Source organism: Erpetoichthys calabaricus, chromosome 7, assembly GCF_900747795.2.
Source record: "Erpetoichthys calabaricus chromosome 7, fErpCal1.3, whole genome shotgun sequence".
Lineage (NCBI taxonomy): Eukaryota > Metazoa > Chordata > Cladistia > Polypteriformes > Polypteridae > Erpetoichthys > Erpetoichthys calabaricus.
Genome location: NC_041400.2, coordinates 62,089,032 through 62,116,627, shown reverse-complemented (window position 1 = coordinate 62,116,627; position 27,596 = coordinate 62,089,032). Strand labels below are relative to the sequence as shown.

General features: G+C 37.5%; 1 protein-coding gene across 6 annotated transcripts in view; it reads right to left on the bottom strand.

The window, feature by feature from the left end:
* Positions 1–11,739, bottom strand: part of LOC114654277 (EGF-like repeat and discoidin I-like domain-containing protein 3) — a 981,185-nt gene extending 969,446 nt beyond the window's left edge. For 4 of the 6 annotated variants that reach the window (XM_028804714.2, XM_028804715.2, XM_028804716.2 and 1 more), the window contains exon 1: positions 11,254–11,738. In XM_028804714.2, coding sequence (XP_028660547.1) covers positions 11,254–11,317 — 64 coding nt within the window. In that variant the 5' untranslated portion in view covers positions 11,318–11,738. Of the gene's footprint in view, positions 1–11,253 lie in introns of all 6 variants that reach the window. The other 2 variants (XM_051929619.1, XM_051929621.1) reach the window with 2 other exon arrangements.
* Between the last annotated feature and the right edge of the window lie 15,857 nt (positions 11,740–27,596).

Below are 27,596 nucleotides of genomic sequence, written 5' to 3'. Positions count from 1 at the left end.
ATCAATAAACACCATCCAAAGGAAAACACCTCATTTGTTACCCCCTGCTTCTGTTCATTTAACAACTTTATTTAATACTATCTGGGGCTTTTCATCATTAAGGCTTTTCTTAATCAGATTTCTGCATGCAAGGTGGACACTGTAATCTGTAACAATTTCTAATTCCTAATTTTCAGCTCTGAAACGAGTGGCATCTTAACTGGTAGCTTCATCTGTGTAACAGCGTTTTTCTTTCTTTTTCTTTACTTATTGTAGAGAGTTTCTTCTGAACTGTTTGTTTACTACATGTGCAGTGCTTTTGTTTAAGTATATATGGATATGGATATCTTTACAACAAACACTCTGAACAAAGAGAAACCTAGCATATCACAACTCATTCTGGAAGAACTGAGGAGCAGGTATCGGGGATGCAGGGCTAGCGCTAAGGTAATGGTGAAGCTTGGAAACAAACACAGGAAATATAAACCATCTATTCCATCGGTGGTAATGGGGAATGTGAATTCTCTGGTCAACAAGACGGACAAGCTAGTAGCACTAATTAAAAACTATTGAGTGTTTCAGGAGTGCAGTTTGATGTGTCTGACGAAGACATGGCTGACCAACAATATTCCTGATGCTAGTGTGAATATTCTTGGGTTTACAAATGTAAGAGCCAAGAGGGACGCAAAATACTGTGGCAAAAGCAAAAGTTGGGGACTCACATTGTGTATTAATGTCTGACATGTAATAGTTAAAGAAACAATCTGCTGTCGGAACATTGAAATGTTAGCGGTGGCTGTCTGTCCATATTATAGTGATCCCTCGCTATATCACGCTTCGACTTTCACGGCTTCACTCTATTGCGATTTTTTCTCATACACGCTTACGTCACTACGCATGCACTTTCTGAGAACATTTATCTAAGCCCCACGATGGCTCCTAAACGTGCTGCTTTTTCTAAGCCTTCTGACAATGAAACTAAGCGCCGGAGGAAGATGCTTACCATCCAGGAGAAGGTGAAACTCTTGGATATGATCAAAGATGGCAATACCCTACAAAAGCCTCCTCACGCATATGAAAAGACAGCGCCAGCAACTGCCTATCAAGATGTTCTTCAGCCGCGCACCCAGACACCCACTGCCTACTCCTAGTACTCTTTCAGCGGAAGAAGACAACGACGCACCTGCTGAAGATACTGCATCACCTGAAGACTCTCTTACTGAGCTCGTGCCTTCATAGGTTAGAGGTGTGTGTAAGAACTGTGTGTGTGTGTAATTAAATGTACAGTACAATAATAATATGATATTTGTAACGTCTAATATGTCTTATTTTCTCTTATTTTGTCTAATATATTGGGTAATACGAGTGTAATGGTGACTAAAGGTTGTTATTTCATGTCTAGAGGGTTCTAATAATGTTAAAAAACGTATTTAGAAGGTCGTAAACAGGTTTTCTATACTCTAACTGCGAAAATATTCGATTTATAAATAAAGAATCCTACTTCGTGAAAACTCATTTATCGCAATAGAGTCTGGAACGGATTAACCGTGATAAACGAGGGTTCACTGTATATGCCCACAGAGTTTTCTCACGCCATTTTAGTTGTTGTTTACGTTCCTCCACAGGCAGATGCAGGGACAGCATGTGACATCATACTCGCAACCATCAGGAGACTTTAGATGCACCTCCAGAGGCTTTCATTGCCACTTCTGGCGATGTCAATCATACTACACTGGACTCAACTCTGACTTCCTTCTTTCAGTATGTTGACTGACCCATCAGAAAGAACAGGGCAATTGACCTTCTTTATGCAAATGTGAGGGATTCTTACCAAGCCACTCTCTTCCTCCCACTGGTTAAATCTGACAACAATCTGGTTTACTTATGGCCTCAGCACAAGTCTCAAATTCAAAGACAACCCACAACTATACACTCCTTCAGGAAATGGTCTCTTGAAGCTGAAAATGTTCTTAGGGACTATTTTGAGTCTAGTGACTGGAGTGTGCAGGAATCACATGGAGAGGACACCGAGGTGATTACAAACTGGGTTCAGACTATCTGAACTTTTTCATGGACACTGTTGTTCCTGTTAAAGCTATACACTGCTTTGCTAATAATAAGTCCTGGTTTACCAGTGAAATTAAGTGCCTTCTTAAAAAGAAGAAGATAGCATTCAAAAACAAGGACCAGGCAGAGCTGAGGAATGTACAGAAGGAACTTAACATTTGACTAAGGGAGGCTAAGGAGCCCTACAGGAAGAAAGTAAAGCATAAGCTGCAACAAAATAACATCAGGGGGATGTGGGATGATATGAAAACCATTGCATGCTATAAGCAAAGGAACAGCTGGACAGAAGAGGACTATATGGTGAGAGAGAATGAGTTCAATCTCTTCTACAACTGGTTCGACTGCCCTGCTCCTGCTTTAACTGCCACAAACTCACCGGCAACCACCCCTCCCCCAAGCTGCCAGAATAGATCATGCAGCCCTGTCCCCCCACCAACATAACAGCAGATCAAAAGGTGCCAACGGCCCCAAACAACCCCCCCCCCCCCCACACCCGATTACTCTCCCCCTTTTTCTCACATCATCACTTCTGACCAGGTATCTGAGGAGACTGCACCCTTTGAAGGCAGCTGGCCCACACAAGGTGTGTCCAAGATTTCTAAGGGCCTGTGCTACTGAGCGTCAGCACATCTTCGACCTTAACCTGTGACTGAGGATGGTCCACACTGTGGAATACCTTATGTCTCAACTCGGTTCCTTGAAAAATGAAATTAAGTAAATTCAATGACTTCAGGTCTGTGGCCTTAACATTCCACATCATGAAGACCCTGGGGGGCTACTGCTTCATCTCCTCAGACCACAGGTGAATCACACACTAGACCTTCTGCAGTTTGCCTATCAAGAGAAGGTGGGTGTGGATAATGCCATTCTCTACCTCCTCCACTGGACCTACTCACATCTGGACAAAAGATGTAGAGCTGTGAAGATCATAATCTTTGACTCTTCCAGCTCTTTCAAAACCATCCAGCCCCTACTACTGAGGGAGAAGCTGTCCAGGATTGGAGTTGACTCACAACTGGTGAATTGGATCACATATTACCTCACTGGGAAACTGCAGATCACAGACTGTTATCAGTAGCACAGGAGCTCCACAGAGGTCTGTGCTTTCTCCTTTCCTCTTCACCCTATACACATCGGATTTTAGCTACAACTCAGGGACATGCAACATGCAGAAGTTCTCAGATGGTACTGCCATTGTGGGGTGTGTTGGGCTCTAGTGAATGACTTTGTAGAATGGTGTCGTTCAAACCAACTGCTGTTCAACACCAAAACCAAGGAAATGGTCGTGAATTACCGTAGATCTAGACCACCACTGAGACCTGTCTCCACTGAAGGGGTTGATGTGGAGTGGGTCAAGACCTATATATTACTTGGAGTGCAACTGGATGACAGATCAGATTAATCAGAGAACACAAAGGCTCTGTACAGAAAGAAGCAAAGCTGACTCTATTTTCTGAGGAGGCTGGGCTCCTTTAACATATGTAAGAAACTCTGGCAGGTGTTTTATTTTTTGGTGGTTGCCAATACTCTCTTCTATACTGTGGTGTTCTAGGGGGTAGCTTGAAGAAGAGAGATTCTGATTGTATTGATAAGTTAATCAGGTGAGCAGAATCTGTGGTTGGCATGGAAATGGACTCACTGGTGACAGAGAGGAGGGCACTATGTAAGCTGCTATCCATTATGGACAATGAACATCACCCACTATACACCACCATAATTAAGCAGAGGAGTTTGTTTAGTGGTAGGCTGCTATCACAGAACTGCAATACAGCCAGATACAAAAGATCTTTTGTCCCCAGAGCCATTAGACTCTTTAACTCTTCCCAACAGGGGCGGGGATGGCTGAGTTCTGAGCCTGATGCTCCTTCTCTCTTGTGGGGACTACTTCATAAGCTATATTAGCTTTATTAGCTATGCACTACATCTGATATTTCATTACTTGGTTATCACTGTATAACCTTTTTCATAGTGTGTCACTTTAAACATATTACCCTATCAGCATAAGCCATGTCACTTTATTTTACTTTAATATTATGTCACTTTAGTATCTGTCACTTTAATATTATATGCCACCTTTCACTTTAGTATTAGTGTTATTCGCACAATTCCTATTGCACTGACATTATTGTATGCACCGTCTACATTATCTGTATTGGACTGTAAGATTCTAACCCCAATGTGCTTTGATTGCATTTGACAGATTGTACCTACTTAATATTATTTGTATATTGTGTACTTAAATGTTCATATCTAACTTGGTATACCTTTTGGCTACTGGCACGTAAATTTCCTTTGGGATCAATAAAGTATCTATCATCATCAATAAAGTATCTATCATCATCATCACAACAACAACATCAACAACCTTCTGAATATTACACTCAAATTCCTATTATTTCTACATATCTTTGTTGATAAAATAAATATTGCACTTGGAAATACAAAAGCTGTGATGTTACATCTTACTAGGAATACGCTGTATCTGCTTGCTCTGCCCTACTGATTTAATCTGTGTTGATTTCTGTTCTGTGTTATTGCTATTATAGTAGTCCAACCTTTTATTCCTTTTAAGTTTCCCACATCACATTCTAGATTTTGCGGTCTTTGAAACAAACACCAAAAATGTCAAAATGCCAGAACAAACATATACGGGAAATTAAATCTGTTAAATCCTAGGAACATCTGTACATTAATACTTGTTAAAAAAATAATGTTGTAGACATAAGTACATTTATACATCTACAAGTGACGGTACACAAAACTGCAATTTCCCTCCTTCTTTCTTTTCTAAATTTGCTGTGTATAGCCAAGCTACTTATTTAAACAGTGCACCTTCTATTACATGAAAATTAAATTGGTTAAATGTGAGTTGTTTTAAGGCCATTGTTATTTATAATGACCAAGGGGACAGCGTTATTCCAATTTACTGAATACTAAATCACCCCTTTCTAATGTTGGTCAGCACTTTAGCCCCCAAATCTCTGTCCAGCTAATTAGTGGTACACCACATCTCCATAGAAAAGGTAGTCCTACATTCTGTCTAAAATTTGGACTAAAGTATATACCTCTTTATTCTTAAATATTTTTCACATATGTATCTGAAATATGATTTGGATGGATTTCTTTGGCAGGAAGCAAGAAAAAAGAAACATATATAATCACTGAAAAAGATCACAGACATTTTAAAATGTAATTTCTCCTTAAATACATATGAAAACTAACAAAATAAAAAATACATTACATTACTGTATCACTTTTTTAACCAACTCAAATTGATTTTCATAAAGTGGGCAACCACTTCAGCCACCAGAAATGTATAGCATCCACCTGGATGATGTGATGGCAGTCATTTTTATGACATTATGCTCACCACCATACATTAGCCATTAGGTGGTGAAAGAGTGAGATGAGATAGTTAGCCAGTAAAGAACAGGGGATGATTGGGGGGGCAGAACAACCTGGCCGTGGTGGGAAATTTACTCAAGACATCTGGAATTATCATACTCTTATTGATAGATGTCCAAGGATCTTTTATGACCCCAGAGAGTCAGGACCTTGGTTTTATGTCTCATCCAAAGGATGGTGCCTGGTTTTATATCTCACTGTCCCCATCACTGCATTGGTGCACTGCGATCCATACACAGATCACAGGGGAAGAACCACCTGAAAGTCTCACCAACACCTCTTCCAGCCACAATCCCATCTTTTTTTTTTTAGATGATCTCCCATCCAAGTACTGACTGGGCCCAAACAAGCTTAGCTTCAGGTGGATTACCTGTTTGGAAGTGCAGGTGGTAGGAACATAAAGCAGACTGATCACACAGGAGTCAGTGCTTTTGCCACATACAGTAGCTTAGGGAAGCTGTGGCAAGATTCAAATTCAATGACTGTGTAGAGCTGGCATGATCTGCGTGCGTCTACATTTTTGTCCTTCTTAGCTGATGGTTTTCCGCCTATATACTGTACCAAATGTTTACATACTAAGATTAATGACTCTAACCTTTCCCCAGCATAAGTGTGCTTTGCAATTAACTCACAGTACTCTACAGTACACCTACCAAATTTACATAACTGCTCTGGCCCTATGTAACAATAATGTGGGATCAAGCAAGTTCATACAATGAACAGATGGATCTCAAAAAATAAGGTATTAGATTTCAATATTTAGGTCTGTTCATGGCGGCATGACTGAAAAGGTTATATGGTGATGGGGATAGAGGTGAGAGGTTACTTATCTATTATGGAAAAGCCGCATAATTTTTTGATAATATTCAATGTGGCACATCTTTAAATTGTTTTCTTGCACCTTTCCACTTTGATGGTAGTTGGACAGGTTATAGGATTTCACTAAATGGATGGCACTTTAAAGACTAAAGTCGATATGTAAAATGCCACTTTGCAAAAAATACATGCATCTAAAATCACTGTCGCTCTAGACTTCCTTTGATGATTTTTCTATTTGAGTATGTAAAAAGTATTTGTTTATGTATTGTATACAGTATATGACATTTTCTATTACTTAATTTAAGTAAAATTACCAGATTAGATACAAAATCAAAACAGAGACAGCAAATATCCAATGGCTCCCAGCTGCAAAGTTATTTTCTACAGTGGTACCAAGGAGTTAACATAATGGGAAAGCTTTGCAGGCTATTTGTATTTTTCATCTCTAGAAAAACTGTAAAATCTCTAAGGGTCTGAAACAAAGCAGAGTCTAACCTGGATGGGATTCAAATGATAACTGTCATATTAAAGCACCCATGCTAACTATAAATCCATTTCTACAGTCACTATGGCATAAAACAGATGTTGCAAGGTGTGAAAACCAATTTTAAGAGGTATGTGAATAATGATAAATGGTCAATAAGCAATTAGCCTGTCACATTTGCAAACACATTATTTATCCATATGTAATCAAATAATTTGTCATTTACACAGAAAGACCTTAACAACAATGGGAAATGTACAAACACTTCAAAATGCAATTACATTTATGAAAAAGGGAAAATCTAAAAATGTTTCCTTCCATAGTACTATACAGACATACCTATCTCACTGTCTTAGACATATTCATCGGACTTGCATTATTACCTACAAAGCTACGTTTCATGTAAGAGGACCCGACCACTCACCTGGACTGTTCTTTATCCATTATTTGTGGCCTCTCTGCCTGCTGTTACCTTATTTTTAACTCTGGACTACAACATCATTTTCAACTGTTTCAAAAGTTGTTTTTCTTCCAGAATGTATTTGGTAGTTTATAAAGTGATGGACCATTGAATATCCCCTTTCACTCTTCTAATTTTTCATCTCAAATCCTGTGCTTCTCTTCACTGTCAGAATGTTTTCACTTTTCTGTCTGATTTGTCAGACCAACACCATATGCCGTGTCAATGACTCCCAACCGTACACAGATATAACCCCAGAAAAGCCATCAAGACTGGTCAAGCTTGCAACTTGCAATATAAATACTGTATAGATAAAAATGAAATACAAATGCCTGCATAAATGCCTCTGCACAAAGGCTCTTCATGTATTGTACATACTTTGTGGAATAAAACACTTTCTTGAAGGATCCACAACACACTCAAGGAAATGTGAACCAGCTTGAAGTTTAGGATACTGTGACCTACTTTCATCCACTCCATCATTCCAGGGAGGATCAGGCACTTTTACCCAAGGATCTCTCCTATCATTATGGTCACTTTCTACAGTCTAAAAAACATTTAGATGCTCAACCAATCTCAAATAAAAAAGCATTGCTTTGGATTGCATTTCATTATTTTTTTCAGATATTTATGAACAATACAAAACTGATGCCACATTAGTACCACCAAACCTTGTGAGCCAGTCCATTTCAGTGAACTGACACCAATGCATTTGACATTAATCTTCAAGACCTATAAAGCTCACCTAAAAGACTATGAAAAATAACAATGCAAAACATTGGTCTGTGTTGCAGTTACCAATATAAGCTGTAAAATATGAGTACTGAAAATCCACCAGTATTACCTATTCATAAACATAAATGCACTAGTACTCATTCACAGGTCAACGTGCTCCATGTTAAGGAGTTTTTCTTAGCATTCCAAGAAGGATCTACAACTATACTGTACATAGTCTAATATATATTTAATATTGTATTTATTTTTACCCAGATTGTGGTCGTCATCTTGGGTTTATTATGGGCTGTTGTCCTTACAGTTTAATATACTGTTGTTTTTGTATATTAAAAAGTTATGATCTTATGTACTAAAGATGTGGACAGAAAATGCAGAAAAGGTGCTTGCTTTTAAACAAAACTTACAAATGTATCTTCTACTGTATGTAAATGAAGATGATGACTAATTATGCAAACATGACAGATGCCAGCTACTGGGAATTGTTTTTGCACCCATTACGTCATCAAAGTAATCAAACAAACCAGAGCAGCACCCGGCAAGCGGACTCATCCAATAGTAGTTACGTGCAAAATGCTCTTCAAATATTCCGCAAAAGAGGCGGCGAGCAAGCTCCTCGGTTATTCTCTGTATGTGGGTGTTAGTCATGGAAACGTCGTATACAGCAGTTTTCTTTTAAAAATGGAAAAAGTCAGTCTTGTGTGATGTATACAGTATAGCCAATCTGCGCGCTTTAGACTGTCTACGCTTGTTTCTGTGCGTGTTTGTTCTTTTGCTAAATCTGAATATTATACTGAATTCCACCGTTACTTACTGTCAGATGATGACCGTTAACGTTAAAATGCATTTAGGCTTCTCACATTCACAGGATTCAGATCTAAAAAAGCACTATGTTAATATGTTCATGAGTTCGGTGTAAAAATCTAAATCTTATACTGCTATAGTTATTTATATACCTGTAATAAGATAGACGGGGCTATTTTTTTCTCAGAACAGAACTGTACCACAAATGAATGTAATTCAAGACTATCCACGCATTACTTACTGCAAATATTGATACCATACTTTTTAACTGTGTCATTTGGCATTTAACCAAATTCAAATATCAGGATGATGTTTCCCTTTTATTTAGCAGCGTATGAAATTGGCTTCCAGCAATCAAAGACTTCCACCTAGAGCAGTCCTTGTTTAAGAATATCATGCCGACTGTAAAGATCCCTGGAAGTTATTGGATTTTGAAGCACCAGTGTGGTTAATAATTCAACATTGAATTTAATATTTGGTTTGATAACAGTCGCACTATTTTAATTTTAGAATATTGGCTTGGTAATGTTTTCTTATGCCTTCGCAAAGTATATTCCAGGACCTTAGAGAATTAGGACGGGCGTGGAAACACCTGGATACTTCATTTTTTTTGAGAAGCGGTGTGTACAGTAAATGTCTTCCTCTCTACAGCTGACTTTATCCAGGAAATATTGTAAGCGCAAACCGAAGAGGACGGTTTGCACTGCCCATATTGTTAATTGACTTCTTAAGAATATATAGCCTATGTATATACTACTCCTTCTAGCGTTACAGACTTACTAAATGCAGATTTATTTGCATGTATTTGGAATAAGCAGAGCACCAGCGACTTAAGAAAGAAAATTAAACGGTTAATAAAAACTCCTCCATAACTAGTAATCAAGCATATGAAGAGTAATTTGATTTAGTGCGCGAGGCTACTCTATAACGGGTTCAAATTTATGAATAATTAATTCAAAATCATAATTAAAATGGCTTAGAAAATTAGGAGAATATTATTAGACTAATCAGCGACACTTTTAATATGTGTACATCTATGTGTGTGTTTGCGTGCGTGTGTGCGTGTATGTGAGAGAGAGAGAGCGCGTGTGTCCCTCTTCACAGTCTAGTTAAATGGCAGCTATGCATTATGCAACACCCTCCTAAAATCTTGTGCTCTTCATCTGATTAACTCTGCAGGCTTTTATTTTCACTCGCCTGGTTGTTTATGATAGGAACGCTAAAACAGTTGTGCACCGTTACAACAGGATTATCCGGGGACAAGACTACACTTTCCACCCGTCTCTATGACCTCTGGATTAAAGTGTCCGGAGCTGAGAAGAAGGCGATGGTAAAGGGAAGCGGAGGGAGGGGTATGAGGAGAAAAAGCTGTAATAATTCAAGATGGTTCGAATTTAGGACAAAATGAACAGTGACACCTTAAGCGCAATGTGCTCACTGCACGAAAGAAGCCCGCTTCCAGAAATCGTTTAATGTCTTGAATACCCATTAGCCGCAGAACTGAAAATACATCCGTAATCAGTTTCCAGTTTTAACCTTAAATAATCCACTTATTTTCTGCGTCGCCGTTAGTTGCCTAAACGTACATGTACCATTGAATTTTCTACATAGCCTAAATTTAAATTAATCATACCAGATAAAGGAACTTAAAAGGGTTACATTTCGTATGAATCCATTGGGATATGCAGTAATTTATGTCTTAATACCTACTGATATTACGTGATCTATCTATCTATCTATCTATCTATCTATCTATCTATCTATCTATCTATCTATCTATCTATCTATCTATCTATCTATCTAATTCACTCTCTCTCTCTTTCTCTCTCTGTATATACACCGTTAAATATAGTCTTCAATAGGTCTTCCCTGCGGTGATTAATAATCTCGTTATTTCTACTTCAAAGTGTAACAAATGCGTTTCTTCCCTCTGGGTTTTACATTGAGTAAAAACAGTAAAGTGCCTTGAAGAACTGTTGAGTTCAAAGGTACATTTTAAATATCCCCTAGAGGATGCTGTCTCTTGTTTTTTAATAGCCTAAAAATTAAACTTCAGCAAGTTTTAATACTAAACTGGTGTATGCCTTTAAAAAAAAAAAAAAAAACCTTTGATTTTTTTTTTTTATAGGATAAAATAAATGAACTGCAGCATTACACAAGGATTTCAGTATCTCCACAATCGCATCCACAACGTTTATATAAATTACATATAATAAAAACATGTGCGCAACACTGAGACAGATCAGATATCACAGAGCCACTGAAAAAGAAGTACTCCCAAAGTTGACATTGTTTCAGATGTCTAAATCTGGCAGCGGTATATGATGCTGCCCGAAATGGGACTTTTAAAATAATTAGGTGTGGGATAATGTTTAAGCTATTTGTTTGGTCGCACCTTCAGTTGTAAGAAACAGCAAACCCCAGTTATAAACGTTATCCTGAAACCATCTGAACCATGCAGTACATATACAGTACGTTACATTGTTGTTACCCACTCACTCACCTTTTGCTATCTGCGGGACAGAGGCGCCTATGCAGAGGATGAGCAAAGCAACTAGAGGTCCCATCCTTTAAAGAAAATTGAGAAGACGGGGATTAGGGGTAGATATCTTTACACACAGTCAGCACAAGTATCTTTCAAATTCCGATCTTTGCTTGGAACGCTTTTGTGTCAACACCAGTGGTAATTATCCTCTTATTTTCTGTAAGTCCTTTCGGAGAAGGCGGATGATCTCAGTGACTGCAGTGGTGAACGACGCGATGCTTTAGAGGAGAGCAAGAGAGGAGAGCCGCTCCGACCAGACAGCGAGCGCGGCGTTCTGTATACAAACAGAGAGACAGCCCAGCAGTGCTCCGACCGGGGCCACCCCCTGCTCCTCCCCTACACGTGCTGCTCCTGCCAATACAAAGACCCTTTAAATCAGGCTGGGTGGGACCTATATTACCTTATCTCTTCACATTATGCTTTTATCAAAGGCGTTGCCAGTGGGAAGACAGAGTGAGAGAGAGATTTGAGCGAGAGAGCGCGCGCGCGAGAGAGAGAGAGTGTATAATGGGGGAGGGATGGAAAGAGAGAGGGAGAGACAGAGAGAGAGGGAAGAGAAAGCAAGAATTCGCCTCTTGCCTTTTACATTAGTAGCTAACCAGCCTTCATTTAATCTTTAGCAGCTTAAAGTGCCTTGCATCATGGCCAAAGAACAAATTGTACAGTAGTCAGATCTAATAGATACATTGTCATTAGGTTGATGCTATTAATATTTTAATACTGTTAAACTGTAATATTAACTTTGTTCTTCCTATTGTCCTTATAATCAGGTATAGATAAATTTCAATTTGTTTATACACACACACATATACATATATACTGTATGTTGTACACATACTGTGTATACTGTATATTTTCTGGTAAAGGGTAACAAGGCAAACCGTCTTTAGCACTGCTGCTTCACAGATGCAGAATCCTTGGTTCAAATCCCACACCTGGTCATTATTTATGTGCAGTTTACACTTTTCCCTCTATCTGTGCAGGCTTTCCTCCACATACGTTAGGTTTTACATAATGCAAAAGATTTCCAGGTTACAGTAGCTGGTGATTCCAAATTGGCTTTGATTGTCTTGAGTGTGCCCTGTCCACAGCTTGTTCCTGGCTTCCATCCAGTACTGCCAGGATATGTTCTGACCACCCATAACACTGAACTGGATTAGCAGGTATGTTATGAAATATAACATTTTAACATAATTTCCATTTTATAGCAATAGTTTCAGTTTTAAGTTAAGCACTTAAAAAAGTTCTACAACTGATGAAGTAATTATTTTGTAAATATCTAAAGTGTAAATATATGCCTAAATTCTTTCAGTTACAAAGTGGATAGAAACATAAATGGCCAGTTTTGTGGACAAGTTACAAATGAAAGGTATAATTGGTCTTTAAAGACATTTGCTACTAATCAGTTTGAAATTGTTGAATGATTTTCCAACACAAATAGTGTTTTGCTGAATGGTAAATTAAAAAAAAATCCTTATTACTGTAGGTATTTGTTAAATAATTGGTAAATGCTTACAAACACATGACCCAATATATGAATTATCACTTAATAACTATTTGAAAATATCTGAACTAATAACCTGCAAAACATTACATAGTTTTTCATGGTATGTTAGTGAAAGATATTATAAAGTGTGTGGCCAGGTACACAAAAATTTGGGGCACCAACAGAGACATCCTGTTTAATAAACAGAAAGTTCAAGAACAAAAGAGAACGCTCCTGAGGGGTTATAACTTTAGCCCTCGGCTTCAAACAACAAAGTGAAGGTTCGACCCTGGATTAGGGTCAGTTTGCTCAGGAGCTCCATCTGGTGGGTTGTGCTTGCCAAAATTACGCCCTCTTCTAGGCAGCCCGGGTTTTTATGGAAGGGGAACGGGAAACAGTGAAGTTAAGGCCCTCACTAGGCAGAAGAGAAGAAGACAATGTTAGCAATACAGCCCCTTAGAGGTCAGAAAAGATTTTATTCAGCAGTATTCTACTGTCCGTAACTGTGTAAATTAAGGTGTTTAAAAAATTGAAAAAATGATCACTGCATTATCCTAGGCAGTATAAATGCTGCCTATAACTCCCATACTCCACCACTCAAAAAAAAATATATGTAAATTGAGCTGTGCTTTCCTGAGCACAAGGTTAGGTGCATCAAACTTTAAACACGGAAGCAAACAGCTGCATAATTTTGATAGTTCCATTAGCTTTTAATATTATAGCTCAGTACTCAATATCTTAAGCTAATGTATAACCTTCAGTCTAAAATGTAGTGTTTGAAAGTGCTGTGTAGACTATTACTAGTCTCCATCCATCAATAAATAAAATAATAATAAACAGAGTAATGAGAGGTTCATTCAGAACCACACCCAGAAATGTCTCCCTACCAATTGCTCTGTGCATTAGTCAGCCAGTTATTCTTTTCCTTTAAATTTCTTCTGACAACCCTGTTCATGTTACCCTCAATTAGATTAAACTGGGTATGTTATGCTTTACATTGCGCTCTTTAATAAACAATTAATGCATTAAAGAGTTCTGTCCTTACGGATACAGTACATGTAGAAGAAATCCTAGCTGATATTTGTCCACTCACCTGTCTTAATTTGCAGTAAGGCTTATTTACTGCTTTTAGACGCAGTGAGTCAAGATTCATAGATCATCATGACAACAAATGTAATAATCTGTGACACAAGGTGCACTCAAAGCTCGGCAAAAAAATGTCCTCCCAGCCTTTTACATTCCAACCCAATTCACAAAGCTATGTATTAAAGAACCACACATTACAGGTAATGTGCAGGAAATCATGTACTTTCCCCTCCAGGATCAATTCCTAATAAGGACTCGGTGTATGTGGCTTAAATATTGATGCTGACATTTTAAGTGATCTAAAATGACACACAGGACAAGCTCAGCATCATGCACAGAAAAATCTAAATTGCTTGAAGGTGCTAATTTGAGGAATAATTTACAGTGCGTGCACTAGTCTTTCACTGCATATTATTTTGTATCAGATGTATTGAATCCAGGAAACAAGACTTGATTCACAATGGCATATGTGGGTAGCCTCTCCTTTCATATGTGTGCTTGTGCCTAAGGCAACTAGAACAGAAAAATGCAATGAATAAGTCTTTGCAATGCTTTTCATTATTCGGACCTCTGAACAAAATCCTGCTGACATCTACTGACTTCCTTTCCTATGAGGTCCCTTCACTGGTTGATTCCTGGTGTCCTTGGCATACCTTTTTTGTTGTTGTGTAGGTTCTGTCTCTCTTTTTTTCATTCCCACATTTGATATTATCACTATGCAGTACACCAAATTCACACATTTTCATTAGATTCAACTATTTAATATTTTTAAATATTAGAATCCAGATTTTCTGACCTTGTGTGAAGAGCAGAGCACATTCATTAGTTGGTCTCCTTTTTAAAATAAACTATAGCATATTTCAGTGTTTAATCTCTGTAAATTATCCCAGCCCAATTTGACTCATCCTTTGACACATATGGATTTCATTTTGTGACATTAGCTGTCACAGATTGTCATTGTTGGTGGCCCCTTTCCACTTGATTTCATATACTCTGGATTAGCAAACTTGTAAAACATGGATCTAGACTTGCTTAACTTTTTTTTATTAAACCTCTGCTGCTGGCTTCATTTAGTTATTTTACAAGGACATATTATTCTTTTGAGTTCTGCAAAAATGTGATGTAATAGTTTAGTAACAAATCTTATAATTAGTTTTGCATAGTGTTACATTGATCAACAATTCTGTGTCACAATGCCAAGGAGTTGGATTCATTTTTCAGCCAGAAAAAGATTTGTCACATTTTCTGCACATGGCCTTCCTTTTTTATTTCAGTTACATTCATTAGAGACTCTATGTCGGTAAAAATTAGTTTGGTGCTTAAGTGAGTGTGCAAATAGACCACCTTGGCCCTCAGCCTTGTATCAATGCTGTTGGACTAAGCTTCACATCTCAGTGTACTGGAATTGTAGGTTAAAAATGGATGGATGGAACCCATAATTTGACTCTCAATTATATAAGATGTCTTCATATGAAAACATTTTAAAGGTTATTCTTTCGTTAATAAGCTTTGTTTTATTTAAGGTATAAACATTTTGTTTGGCATATAAGGAACAATGCACAGTTATTTATTTAAATTACTGTGAGCACTGACTTTATATAGAAATAGCGATGATAAAAGTCATTTACACAATCTGTTTCTAATGTGTAAGTCTCCCAAAATTTCAAGAATTTGTATTATTTACTCAGACGCTCCTTTCTCACAGTTTAAAAAAATTCAGTTTGAATTAAATGAATGTGGTAATGGTGAATGGAGTGAGGTCATTAAAGGATGTTCAAGATCAACATTTGTCGGACCTTTGTATTTGTAGATATATATCTCTGGATGGATGAAATCCATAGTTTATTATCGTGTCCCTCTGTATATTCACTTGTTACAAAATGTTTCAACTATCCATTCACTTAATGGTCAGTATATAGTGAGTTGGTGCCTTGCTTGCTTAGCCAGCCACAGAACAACTGTACATGGTAGTATGAAAAGGCAGAGACACAAATGTGCCAGTAGGATGTTTTCAGTGTGCCACTGGCAAGGAAACCATACTAGAAGAGAGGGGTTGGGAGTGGAGGATTTGTTCAAAACATGCAATGTTCCTCCAGCACAGTAGAGGCCAGACATTCCAGTAGGTGACAAGAAAGTATGGGTCTCTTTTTAAAGATAGAGAGAGAGAGAGGGGTCCAAAGAGGATTCGGGAAGGTTGAAATCATCATGCTGGGGATTTCCTGTCTTCCTCAAACATTTGTATTTACCTATGTAAAGGTCAGTTTAATTGAAATCTTGCCTTTTGTATTGATAGACTCTTTATTCTTTTTTCCTTTAAGCATTTCAGCCTATTTTATATGTTTAACCTTTTGTATTTGTTGGACTTTATGTTTGGTATTTTTACCTTTATTATCACTTGACCATTTTTGACTTCTATGTTGCTTGACATTTTCTTTGTTAAGGGATTCTTGCCTACCTGACTCCTATTGAATGATCTTTAATTGATTTCTTTGAGTAAACCAATTAAACTAATATAATCTCAGGGTGTCACTGAGGGGCCCTGTGCCCCCCAATATTTACCAAATATAACAATTTTTTACTTATAATTCCTCAACAAAGCATCTGCTTTTGGTGATATATTGCAATGGTTACCTCTACAATTTTGAGAAAGTCTGAAGTGAAGGTTCCATAGCTACGGAAATAGAACAAGAATAGTTTGGTTGGCAAAGGGGGAAACGGGGTTGGTTCATAAATTGATGAGCCACTGCTCCTGACAGATAAGAACTAATCTTGCAGAGAATAACACAGGGGGCAGCGTGCATTGTATTGTCTTGTTTCTTTTGGCACTTTGAGTCATGTACTGTGTTTGCTTAAATTTAAAATAATCACTCCATTTTTAATGAACCTTGTTTACCTGGTGTTGTCACAGTCAAGATGCGAGATGGACGTTCTCCCATTTACCATAAATTTAAAGAAAGTTACTAGTGAGAATATATCGCATTGGGGCTCTTTTGTAGGTATAGCAGTATGCCGGTATAATGTCTCATTGTGAGCACTCTCCTATCTTTAGCTAAGTCCTTCTTTTTTGAAATTCTTGTTTGCATTTGGGTGGGTGGGGTTGTTGTTTTTTTTTTGTTATAAGGTTTCTTGAGTTTGTATAAAAAGTTAAATTTCATATTATGACAAATAAAGTACTATCTATCTATCTATCTATCTATCTATCTATCTATCTATCTATCTATCTATCTATCTATCTATCTATCTATCTATCTATCTATCTATCTATCTATCTATCTATCTATCTATCTATCTATCTATCTATCTCTTAGCAACTACAAATGCTGCATTGACAAGTGAGGAAGGCCAAATTTTGTATAGCGCTCATGTTAAACATCAGACAACATTTCTAGTGAAACCAGATTGAGCATTTTGGAAGCACTTAATTATTGCTGCATGAAGAATATTTGTTACAGGAATTGTTTGTCTGATCCCCTCTCTGTGACCACTCATTGAATAAAGGTCAGTTTTTTGAGCAGGGCAGATGATCTTCCAAAACTGGAGATAACTAGTATGTCCAAGAGATCATGAGATCTGGCTTACTGTCAGTAATAGATGTATTCAAACACTGTCATAATAAAGATAGCACAATATTATATCTGTCAAACAATATTGTTCTCACATATATGGTATTAACTAGTGGTACTGCTCCATCAAAACACAGAGCTCTAAAAATCAAAAACACTAGGTTTGGATCACAGATATAGAATTCTATAAATTAGGGTTGTTCAGATTCATTAGAGGAAGAGACAAGAGCACTCACTTGAGCCAAACTTTTTCATTTTAAAAAATGCTCCAAGAGCTGGTATTACCCTGTTCATTGCACTTTCTAGAAGAGAGTATTTGTAACACAGAAAGATACTTTTTGAAAATAAATAAACAAGTTCTTGAAAATGAGACCTCCTAAGAGTTTCTTATGTATGTTAGTCTGCTTATACTGCTCTCACACAGGACATACCCCTTACGTGTTGTAAGCATTTTTTAATAGCTATCATAAAGTAATGTGATATTCTCTTGCAATAGTCTAATCTACTGTAGTAATACAATCAAAATCTCCAGGATATTCTCTTTGCACATTCTCTAGATGTCTGCCTCAAATTTTCTCCAGGTCCGCTGGTTTTCTCTTGCTTCCCAATTGGTCAGCTGCTGATTCTAAAATGTGCATGAGTGTGCCCTGTAATGGACTGGAGCCTTATTGTGTCAATATACCATGACCCCCACTTGATCGAGTTCCTTCATCCTTCATAAGCTGTCAGTTTGTTAGGCATTATAAATTATGTAAGATTTGAAAAGTGGCTAGGCTTCAGTTTTCCACATTAATTCTTATTATTCTTTGATATGCTTTTGGCATCAGTGGAAAGAACTCAAAAACAGAATTTTTTATAGGAAACATTCGGTGTGCACTAAATGAAGAAGCTTTGGCTGTCATACAATTCATTTGCATATCCAAGGTAGACAGCACAATTATTCCACAAACAGTACAGTAGGTTGCTTTTTTCATGATTGCCACTTCTAGACATGTGCTACATGATATGATTAAATTAGATGTCATATAATGATCAGATAGAGCCAACAGCTCATGGATTAATACCATACTTAAAGCTTTAGCAACAATTGTTCTGTGTCAATCAAATATAACCTTTTAAGGTAAATCAATGATGCTGTCTATAATTCTTGCAGGTCTGTGACATCATCTGTTCTCATTGATGAGACTTCCAGAAAACTAAGCTTTCATTTAAATGCCCTTTTTATGTAATTGCAATAAAATAAAACATTTGGTTTTATTTGCAACCTTGCAATCCTAAAGTGGATCAAGCAGGTTCAGAAAATGGATATATGGATATTATTTTTTAAAGTTGAGTGGATAGCTCAGATGTTGGCAATTCACCCCTGACATTAGGAAATTGAAACATGTATTTTATTTGGGTATTTTTGTATGCTGCATAGGGATATATAAATCATCATGAAGTCCCTTCTTACTCTATGATTTGTGCTTTTAAGTGTTTAGTTTCCTTAGGAAGTAATACTGTTAGTGGGGAAGGGGGTGGTGAATGTTGCTAAGCCAAAGTTGAAAGCCGAGAGTTAAATCATTACACTACCAATCATGGTTACATAAATCTAACAATTACATGCTTTGAATTTTGATCCACTGAATAACTGGGTAGGGGAAAGAGATGAATGAATAGAGTTAACTTTTCCATACATAGTCAGGAAATCTTTGCCTATATGCAATAATTGTGCCTAGGTTATTTGAAAATTGGAACTTGCAGTCATTTTAAAGCATCAACACTAGTGAAATAAGATATTAAATGTACCCCGGTTTTCCGGGAGGATCTTTTTCCACATGTTAAAAAAGTTTTCACGTGATTTACATTTAGTGGTAAAAAGCTTAAAGTGAAACAGATGAAAACATGAATTTATGTGCACAGCTACAAATGTAATAGGTGAACTGTTTAGTATATGATTTAGGCATACAGATTTATAAAAATGTAAAGTACATTTAAAAATACCATTTAATTATTAAACTTTAAATGGATGTACATTTGAGGAATGAGTTCTATTTTCACCTTACAACACTTGAGTCCTGCTGAATCCCCAACTGGTTTACCATCTGTGTGAAGTCTGCTTGTTATCTATGTGTTCATGAAGATTTCCTCCCACAGTCCAAAAAACATGCCGTTATATTGATTGCCATTGATAAATAAGCCCAGTCTGAGTAAGCTTGGATATTTTGACACAGTGCTCTGTGAGGGTGTGTCATCCTGTTTAGAACAGGTTTCTATAATTGGCCCACTGTTGCTTAAATAGGTTCTGTAGTCTAAATAGTTATTTAGAAAATGGGCAGATTCATATCTTATACTGAAAGGTTGAAAGGGAATTACAGAATTTGCTCGATGGTAGATACAGTCACGAGAAATAGTTTGGGAACCCCTCTTAATTCTTTAGATTTTTGTTTATCATTGGCTGGGCTTTCAAAGTAGCAACTTCCTTTTAATATATGACATGCCTTATGGAAACAGTAGTATTTCAGCAGTGACATTAGGTTTATTGGATTAACAGAAAATATGCAATATGCATCATAACAAAATTAGACAGGTGCATAAATTTGACCACCCCAACAGAGATATTACATCAATACTTAGTTGAGCCTCATTTTGCAAAAATAACAGCCTCTAGACACCTCCTATAGCCTTTGATGAGTGTCTGGATTCTGGATGTAGGCATTTTTGACCATTCCTCCATACAAGATCTCTCCAGTTCAGTTAAATTTGATGGCTGCCGAGCATGGACAGCCTGCTTCAAATCATCCAATAGATTTTCAATGATATTCAAGTCAGGGGACTGTGATGGGCATTCCAGAACATTGTACCGGTACTTCTCCCTCTGCATGTAGGTAGCAGGTGTTTTTCTTGGAATGCGGTGTTCTTCTTCCGCCATGCAAAGCGCTTTTTGCTATGACCAAATAACTCAATTTTTATCTCATCAGTCCGAAGCACTTTGTTCCAAAATGAATCTGGATAGTCTAAATGAGCATTTGCATACAATAAGTGACTATGTTTGTGGCATGAGTGCAGAAAGGGCTTCTTTCTCATCACCCTACCATACAGATGTTCTTTGTGCAAATTGCACTGAATTGTAGAGCGATGTACAGATACACCATCTGCAGCAAGATGTTCTTGCAGGTCTTTGGAGGTGATCTGTGGGTTGTCTGTAACCATTCTCACAATCCTGCGCATATGCCACTCCTGTTATTTTCTTGGCCTGCCAGACCTGGGTTTAACAGCAACTGTGCCTGTGGCCTTCCATTTCCTGATTACATTCCTTACAGTTGAAACTGACAGTTTAAACCTCTGAGATAGCTTTTTGTAGCCTTCCCCTAAACCATGACACTGAACAATCTTTGCTTTCAGATCTTTTGAGAGTTGCTTTGAGGATCCCATGCTGTCACTCTTCAGAGGAGAGTCAAAGGGAAGCACAATTTGCAATTGACCACCTTAAATACCTTTTCTTATGATTGGACACACCTGTCTATGAAGTTCAAAGCTTAACGAGCTAATCCAACCAATTTGGTGTTGCAAGTAATCAGTATTGAGCAGTTACATGCATTCAAATCAGCAAAATTACAAAGGTACCCACATTTTTGCACAGCCAGTTTTTCACATTTGATTTAATTTCATACAACTAAATACTGCTTCACTAAAAATCTTTGTTCAGAAAACACCCCAGTACTCAGATGTTCCTAGGAAATGAAAGACATACCACTGTTATCTTTTTTGTTGAAAGTAGAGTAAATTATTATGCAGGCTGAGAGGGGTTCACAAACTTTTTCATATGACTGTACAATTCTACAATTACAAAATGGTAAAAAAATATATACACTATTTCCTCATTTGGAGCATTTGTCCAGCAGGGAGTACTAGCTCTTTGAATGGACCGTGTTTAGTGTGGAGAGGCTGTTCCACATAAAGTGCCACCTCAAAGCCGCAATAGTGACCAAATAACCTCAACAACAACGCAAATCAATCATGACTCATATAACAAGTTTATACTTATATTGTAACAATGAATCATTCAGCATACAAATCCACAAAGAGACTGTGTCAGGAGACCAAAGAGATGAATTTAGTCATCTGAAGTGCTCTTTGTGATCCTGATATCTTCTCCAGATGTTGTTTGTAGGAGTGTGCTTATATTTCCAGGTGGATGGATATACTGGGAGGCAATTTCAGAGTCCAAGGGTGGAGCAGATCAACATCTGTGTGGTGTTCCAGCCTCTCCAGGGTCCAGCGCTTGTGGACTTTCAACATGCCAGGGTGTGGTGACAGTTTCTTTATGTTTAGGATAACATTGTTCAGCTATAATAAACCAATGTCTAACTAGGAGTTTTTCATATACTTTTCTAGAAGTCTCTTTAAAACAAAAACATTGTCTCGGTCTATGTCCTGGTAGAATGAAAACAATGGCAAGCAGTGTATAACAAAAAGAAAAAAACGAACACTGTAACATAGAAGAAATAATAATAATACAAGTATGTATGAGCAGGCTATTTTTATTAGTGCACATTTTATTAAATATATAAAGCACAGTGATGCGTTGAAACTCATTAATCTTCACTGCTTTCTACAGAGCATAGCATAGGCAGGTTAAATGACTTGCTTTGAGTCAAATGATGTGCTGGTAGTTGAAGTCTGAGCCGATGACCTGCATGAAGTTCCTTCCAGCACTTTACTCACTACCTGCCTAGTTAGTGTTTTGATGTTTGTTTACTTCAGAAAGTAAAATTGGGTCCAAGCCATTGCTATACCCTCCCCACTGCAGAACAGGAAATAACAATCTCCCTAGTCAGCTAAGCTAGAAGAGAAAAGTCCCTTAATTCAAGTGACCCCATAAGCTTTAGAAAATAAGAGAGGTACATCATACATTTGTTCACATGTACACTTCCTAATTTCCTCATTACGCAAGCACTAAAGTCTGAAAGTTTTCTTCCCCCATTAAAAGACCTTTTTTGCAATACTGCATGTCAGTTCTTGAAGTACTTACTTTGAAGCTGAGTTCCCCTGCTTTCTGTGAAGGATATTCATAATCACTCCAAGGATTTAAAGGTTCATCTGTGCTCTCCAGATTCCTGCTATATCACAGACACATTAATACGTTAACTGGGCATTAAATGATCTGTGTGAGCAAGAATACAAATGTGACCTGCAACAAACATGTGCTACCTTTGGGCTCTGTTCTTTATTATTCTATTGTGAGGTAAAGTATTTATTAGCGATTACTGACATTTAAAATAGCTTTGGTTTTTTAACACCTGAATGCAATCCAGATGAATGGAAAAGACAAAACCATATTTTTTAGTTATTGCATAAAAATGATTTTTTCATCAGTATTCAATCAGGCTGGCATCTGCCTTTGGCGTTCCAGCTTTTGTAAGTTATTACAATATAAATGTTCCAAATATCTACTACTTTTTTTCCATATTCTTAGGTATTGCTTAAATAAAGAGATATTAGGCAAGCAGCAATGTTCTTAGAATATCAATAAAATATTTTGCAAAGACCACAGGGAATACTTTTAACGTCAATATTAGAAAAATAAAAATAAGAAAATAAATAAGTGAGTAATTAACAAAGCGAAGACTTAAAATATAGTATCTTCTATCCATTTAAGGATTATGGAAACCCAAAACATGGTAACACAGGAGAGCATTACTGTAAAATTCCAAAAGAAAACATCATTTATTTTAACTTTACTGTTATTTCTAATTTACCCATTCTTCATATACAGCAGTTAAGATGGATTTTGTCCACTCAGACCTGCGAGGAATTAATTTTTTGTATGTTATCAACTTATCGCTGAATGCTTCTATGATGATGCCCTATGCCTCACACCCTGATCAAGAATTGGGTTAAAAAGGATCTTGTGTTACATTTAAATATTTCAGTAATTTTCTGAAATAATAGAAAACCATATTGTTATACTTCAAAATAAAAATTGCTGCCTCACAATTCTAGAGACTAGAGTTTGTATAGTCTCTGTCTATGAGGAATTAGGTCATCAACTCAAAATTATTCCAGTGCATGTAAATGTGCCTTGTGATGGACTCGCATTCCAGCAAGTGTTGCATCCTATCTTGTACTCAGTGCCACAGGCTTCTGACTTCTAGCTACCTTGTAATGGAAAAAGAGGATTCAAAAATGGATGGATGAATTTTTTCTATTAGCTTTTAACCTCGCCATCTGTTCAGCCTCTGCAGCAATTTAATGGCTAGGGGTCATTGTCTATCATCACAGCAGTTCTTCAGCTGTTTATCTTTACTGTCATTTCACCCAGTTGTGACAGATCACATTGACTGAAGTGGTGCCGGAATGTTCCCTTTCATTTAAGTGGCTGTCAGTTATCAAAATGTGCACTCTCTGTGCACTTTTATTTGCTGCAGCTGCACCATACAAATAGAAGTGTCCTAAATTACTAAGATACAGGTAAACTTGCATAAGAAATTTTGGAAAAGTTGAAGATATTTTGAGACATAGAACAAATCCATTTTGCTTGCTGAATATGACACAAACAAAAGCTCTTTTGTTCTATTGTAGATTCTTCAATTAATTGTGTTTTGTTGTTTTAACTTAATCCTGGAATGAAAAATCAACTGTATTTCCTGGTGCCTTCACAGAAAAAGATAGTTGAAACCATTCTCTGGGAAAAAGTTTAAAGGGTGTTAAAATATCTTATTCTACTAATAACATCTCAGAACAATACATAGCATTTAATGTATCTTGATCTATGTTCAGTGAATTAAATTAACAGAATATTGCTTCTAATGTATATAGCAAGCAAAAACCTTTATGAAAATCAAAAGTTCAGACAGATTTGAAACTCAAAGAATGCAGAAAAGAGTACAGGAAAGCTGCTGTTGTTTATTGCTGAAGTCAAGCCAGCAGGGGACGTCAGCACTCTAGTAAAATCCCATAGTAAAGAAAGAACACACATAAAACATAAAAATTAGAACAGATATTTTAGTTTAGAAATTATTACTATAATATAAAATATTTTTTTGTTTATGCTAAAATTATTTAAATTAATTTCTTCCCACATCAAACAACTCTCAATACCCAGACTGTTAAAGTGAAAACATGATTTTAGATTATTTTTGCAAATGTATTAGAAATTAAAAACTGAAATATCACATTGACACAGGTATTCAGACCCTTGACTATGACACGTGAAATTGGGCTCAGGTGGATTCCGTCCTATTGATCATCAACGAGATGTTTCTACTCCTCATGTGGAGTCCACCTGTGGTCAATTCAATTGACTGGACATGATTAGAAAAAGCACACTCCTTTCAATATAAGGTCTCACACTTTACAATGTGTACCAGAGAAAAAATCAAGCCATGATGTTGAAGAAATTGCCTGCAGAACTTGGAGACAGAATTGTGTTGAAGCACAGATCTGGGGAAAGATATAATCTGAAGGCTTTCCAAGGAAAGAGTTTGAAATAACCACAACTCTTCCTGGAGCTGGCCACTTGGCCAAACAGCAGTTATGGAAGAAGGGCCATGGTAAGAAAGGTGGACCAAAACCCAAATAGTCATTCTACCTAAGCTCCACAGAGCCTGTGTATAGATGGGAGAAACATCCAGAGGGACAACCATCAATATCATACTCTACCAATCTGGGTTTTATGACAGAATGGTCAGATAAAAGCCTCTCTTTGGTATAAGACACATGGAAGCCTGCTTGGAGTTTGTAAAAAGGCACCTAAAGGATTCTCTAGTCTGATTAAACCAAGATTAGAATCAGTTAGGAGGAAACTAAACACCACTCATCACCTGTGCAATACCATTCCAACAGTGAAGCATGGTGGTAGCGGGTTCATGTTGTGAGGTTGTTTGTCAGATACAGGGACTGGGAGACTAGACGGGGTTGAGGCAAAGCTGAACAGAGAAAAGTACAGCTCCTGATCATTCTGAACCACAGATTGGGCTAGAGGTTCACCTTCCAACAGGAAAATTACCCTAATCACAGAGAAGATACAAAACAGGAGTGGCTTAGGGACAGCTTTGAAAATGTCCTTGAGTTGCCCAGCCAGAACCCATACTTGAACCCAATTGAACATCACTGAAGAGACTTGAAAATAACTGCTTATTGACAGTGTCCAACCAACCTGTCTGACCTTGGTAGATTCTAAGAGAAGAATGACAGAAAATCCCCAAGTCCAGGGACCTCATACATAACACCGTGCATATAATTCACACTAAAACATGGCATATAGACAAAAGTGGAAATGTGTGTATACACAAAAAAATCCAGATGCATAAATCTGTGTGTATGCCAACTTTCACATTCTTCCACTCAATAAATCCCGGTCAGCATGAAATGTAACGCACATGCACAAGCCTGCCACCCCACCCTGACTCCTCCCAGAATTTTGCATCTTGAATATGCAAATCAATATAAATAGCTCTTTACTTTCAGCGTTACAACAAAAGACAATGGCGAAAGCACGGGGGAAAAAAAAATAAGCAAATGTAAAATGGAGGTCCTGCTAAGTGAAGTAGAGGCAAGTAAAAATGTACAATTTGGTGGCTTAGGCAGTGGGATAAACAATAAAAGGAAACTGAAGAGAGGCATATCAAGGCGGAGGCACTCATAAGTTCAGGATCAGAAAATCGCACTGTGCCCAGAATAATAAAGAAAGGGTCAAACACAAAAGTCGCAGTGAAAAGGAGAGTCACAGCCCATTGTTTAGATGTCAACACCACTGGGGGAAGGTAGCGAACTCCCAGAGCTCACACCATTTGAGCAGCGAGTTGCTGCAATTATTGGTGACATACTTGATACTGGCATTTTACCAGCGGGGGAGAGAAATTCTGACATCACCACAGGTGACGGTGAATTGTGATTTCTTTTTTGCTTGCCATTGTCCATACTTGTGTAAATAATTTGCATATATTATAAGACAAACACTGCGGTGGGTTGGCACCCTGCCCGGGATTGGTTCCTGCCTTGTGCCCTGTGTTGGCTGGGATTGGCTCCAGCAGACCCCCGTGACCCTGTGTTCGGATTCAGCGGTTTGGACAATGGATGGATGGATAAGACGAACAATCAGGCAGCAGATGCAGTATTAATTTCTATTTATTCAGTTCCAGACAATATTACAAAAGCTGACCCCCATGCTGAGGACGTGGCTCCAGGTGATGATGCTGCTGCTTCTGTGCCGACCACATCTTTGGGTGCTGGCTGCTCACACACCCCTGCCTCGAAAACACCTGGGTGATCTCTGGCCATGTGCTGACGGATGCCCTTCTGGAATCACAAAATTCATTAATGAATGCAGTGAGAGATGTAGCCAACAAACTACGGAATATAAAGACAGTACTGTGTGATACTGAACACAAATTAAATGAATTTGTGAAAAAATAAATGGTGCATCTTCTTACCTGTTTTTGCATTCTGGTAATTACATTCAATTGACATTGTAACGTTGTCCAATGTGACTGATAATTTGGTGGTTCAGGATCAGGGTCATCATACCGCATCTCTTGAGGTACAGGTAAGCCATGATTATGTGCTATATTATGTAGAATGTTACATGCGTGCATGATGTGACACACTTTCTTTAGACTATAGAGCAGCACTCCACTAGTCTTATACAGACAGCGCCAATAGCCCTTAATCTTTCCTATAGTATATTCTACCACTGCCCAAGCCCAAGAGTGGAGGTCATTATAACATCACTGTTGTTCAGTCAGTGGGTTGGCGAGTGGGGTGAGAAGCCACGTCTTCAGTGGGTACCCACTGTCACCTAAGTAATCATGTTATGTGGTTACATCGTAAAGATAATGTACAATTTTGATCAATGGGGCAATATTAAATGTCTTATCTTACCGAGAAGCCAGCCATCATGCACATAATACAAAATTGAAAAATAACTAATAAACAAGACCATACTAAATAAATAAAATACATACAAAAACAAAAAATGAATTAGATTAGATTAGATATTTATTGTTACATACACTATAAAAGAATAGTGAAATTCTTGTGCCACTGTTGTTTGGGGAAGTATAGTATATACCAGCAATAAGAAAATAGGATGATGTATGAATAAATAAATAAATACAATACATAAGAGTAGTAGAAGAATGGCCTAATGTGGAAAAGAAGACTGCATGTGTAACATGCAGTAG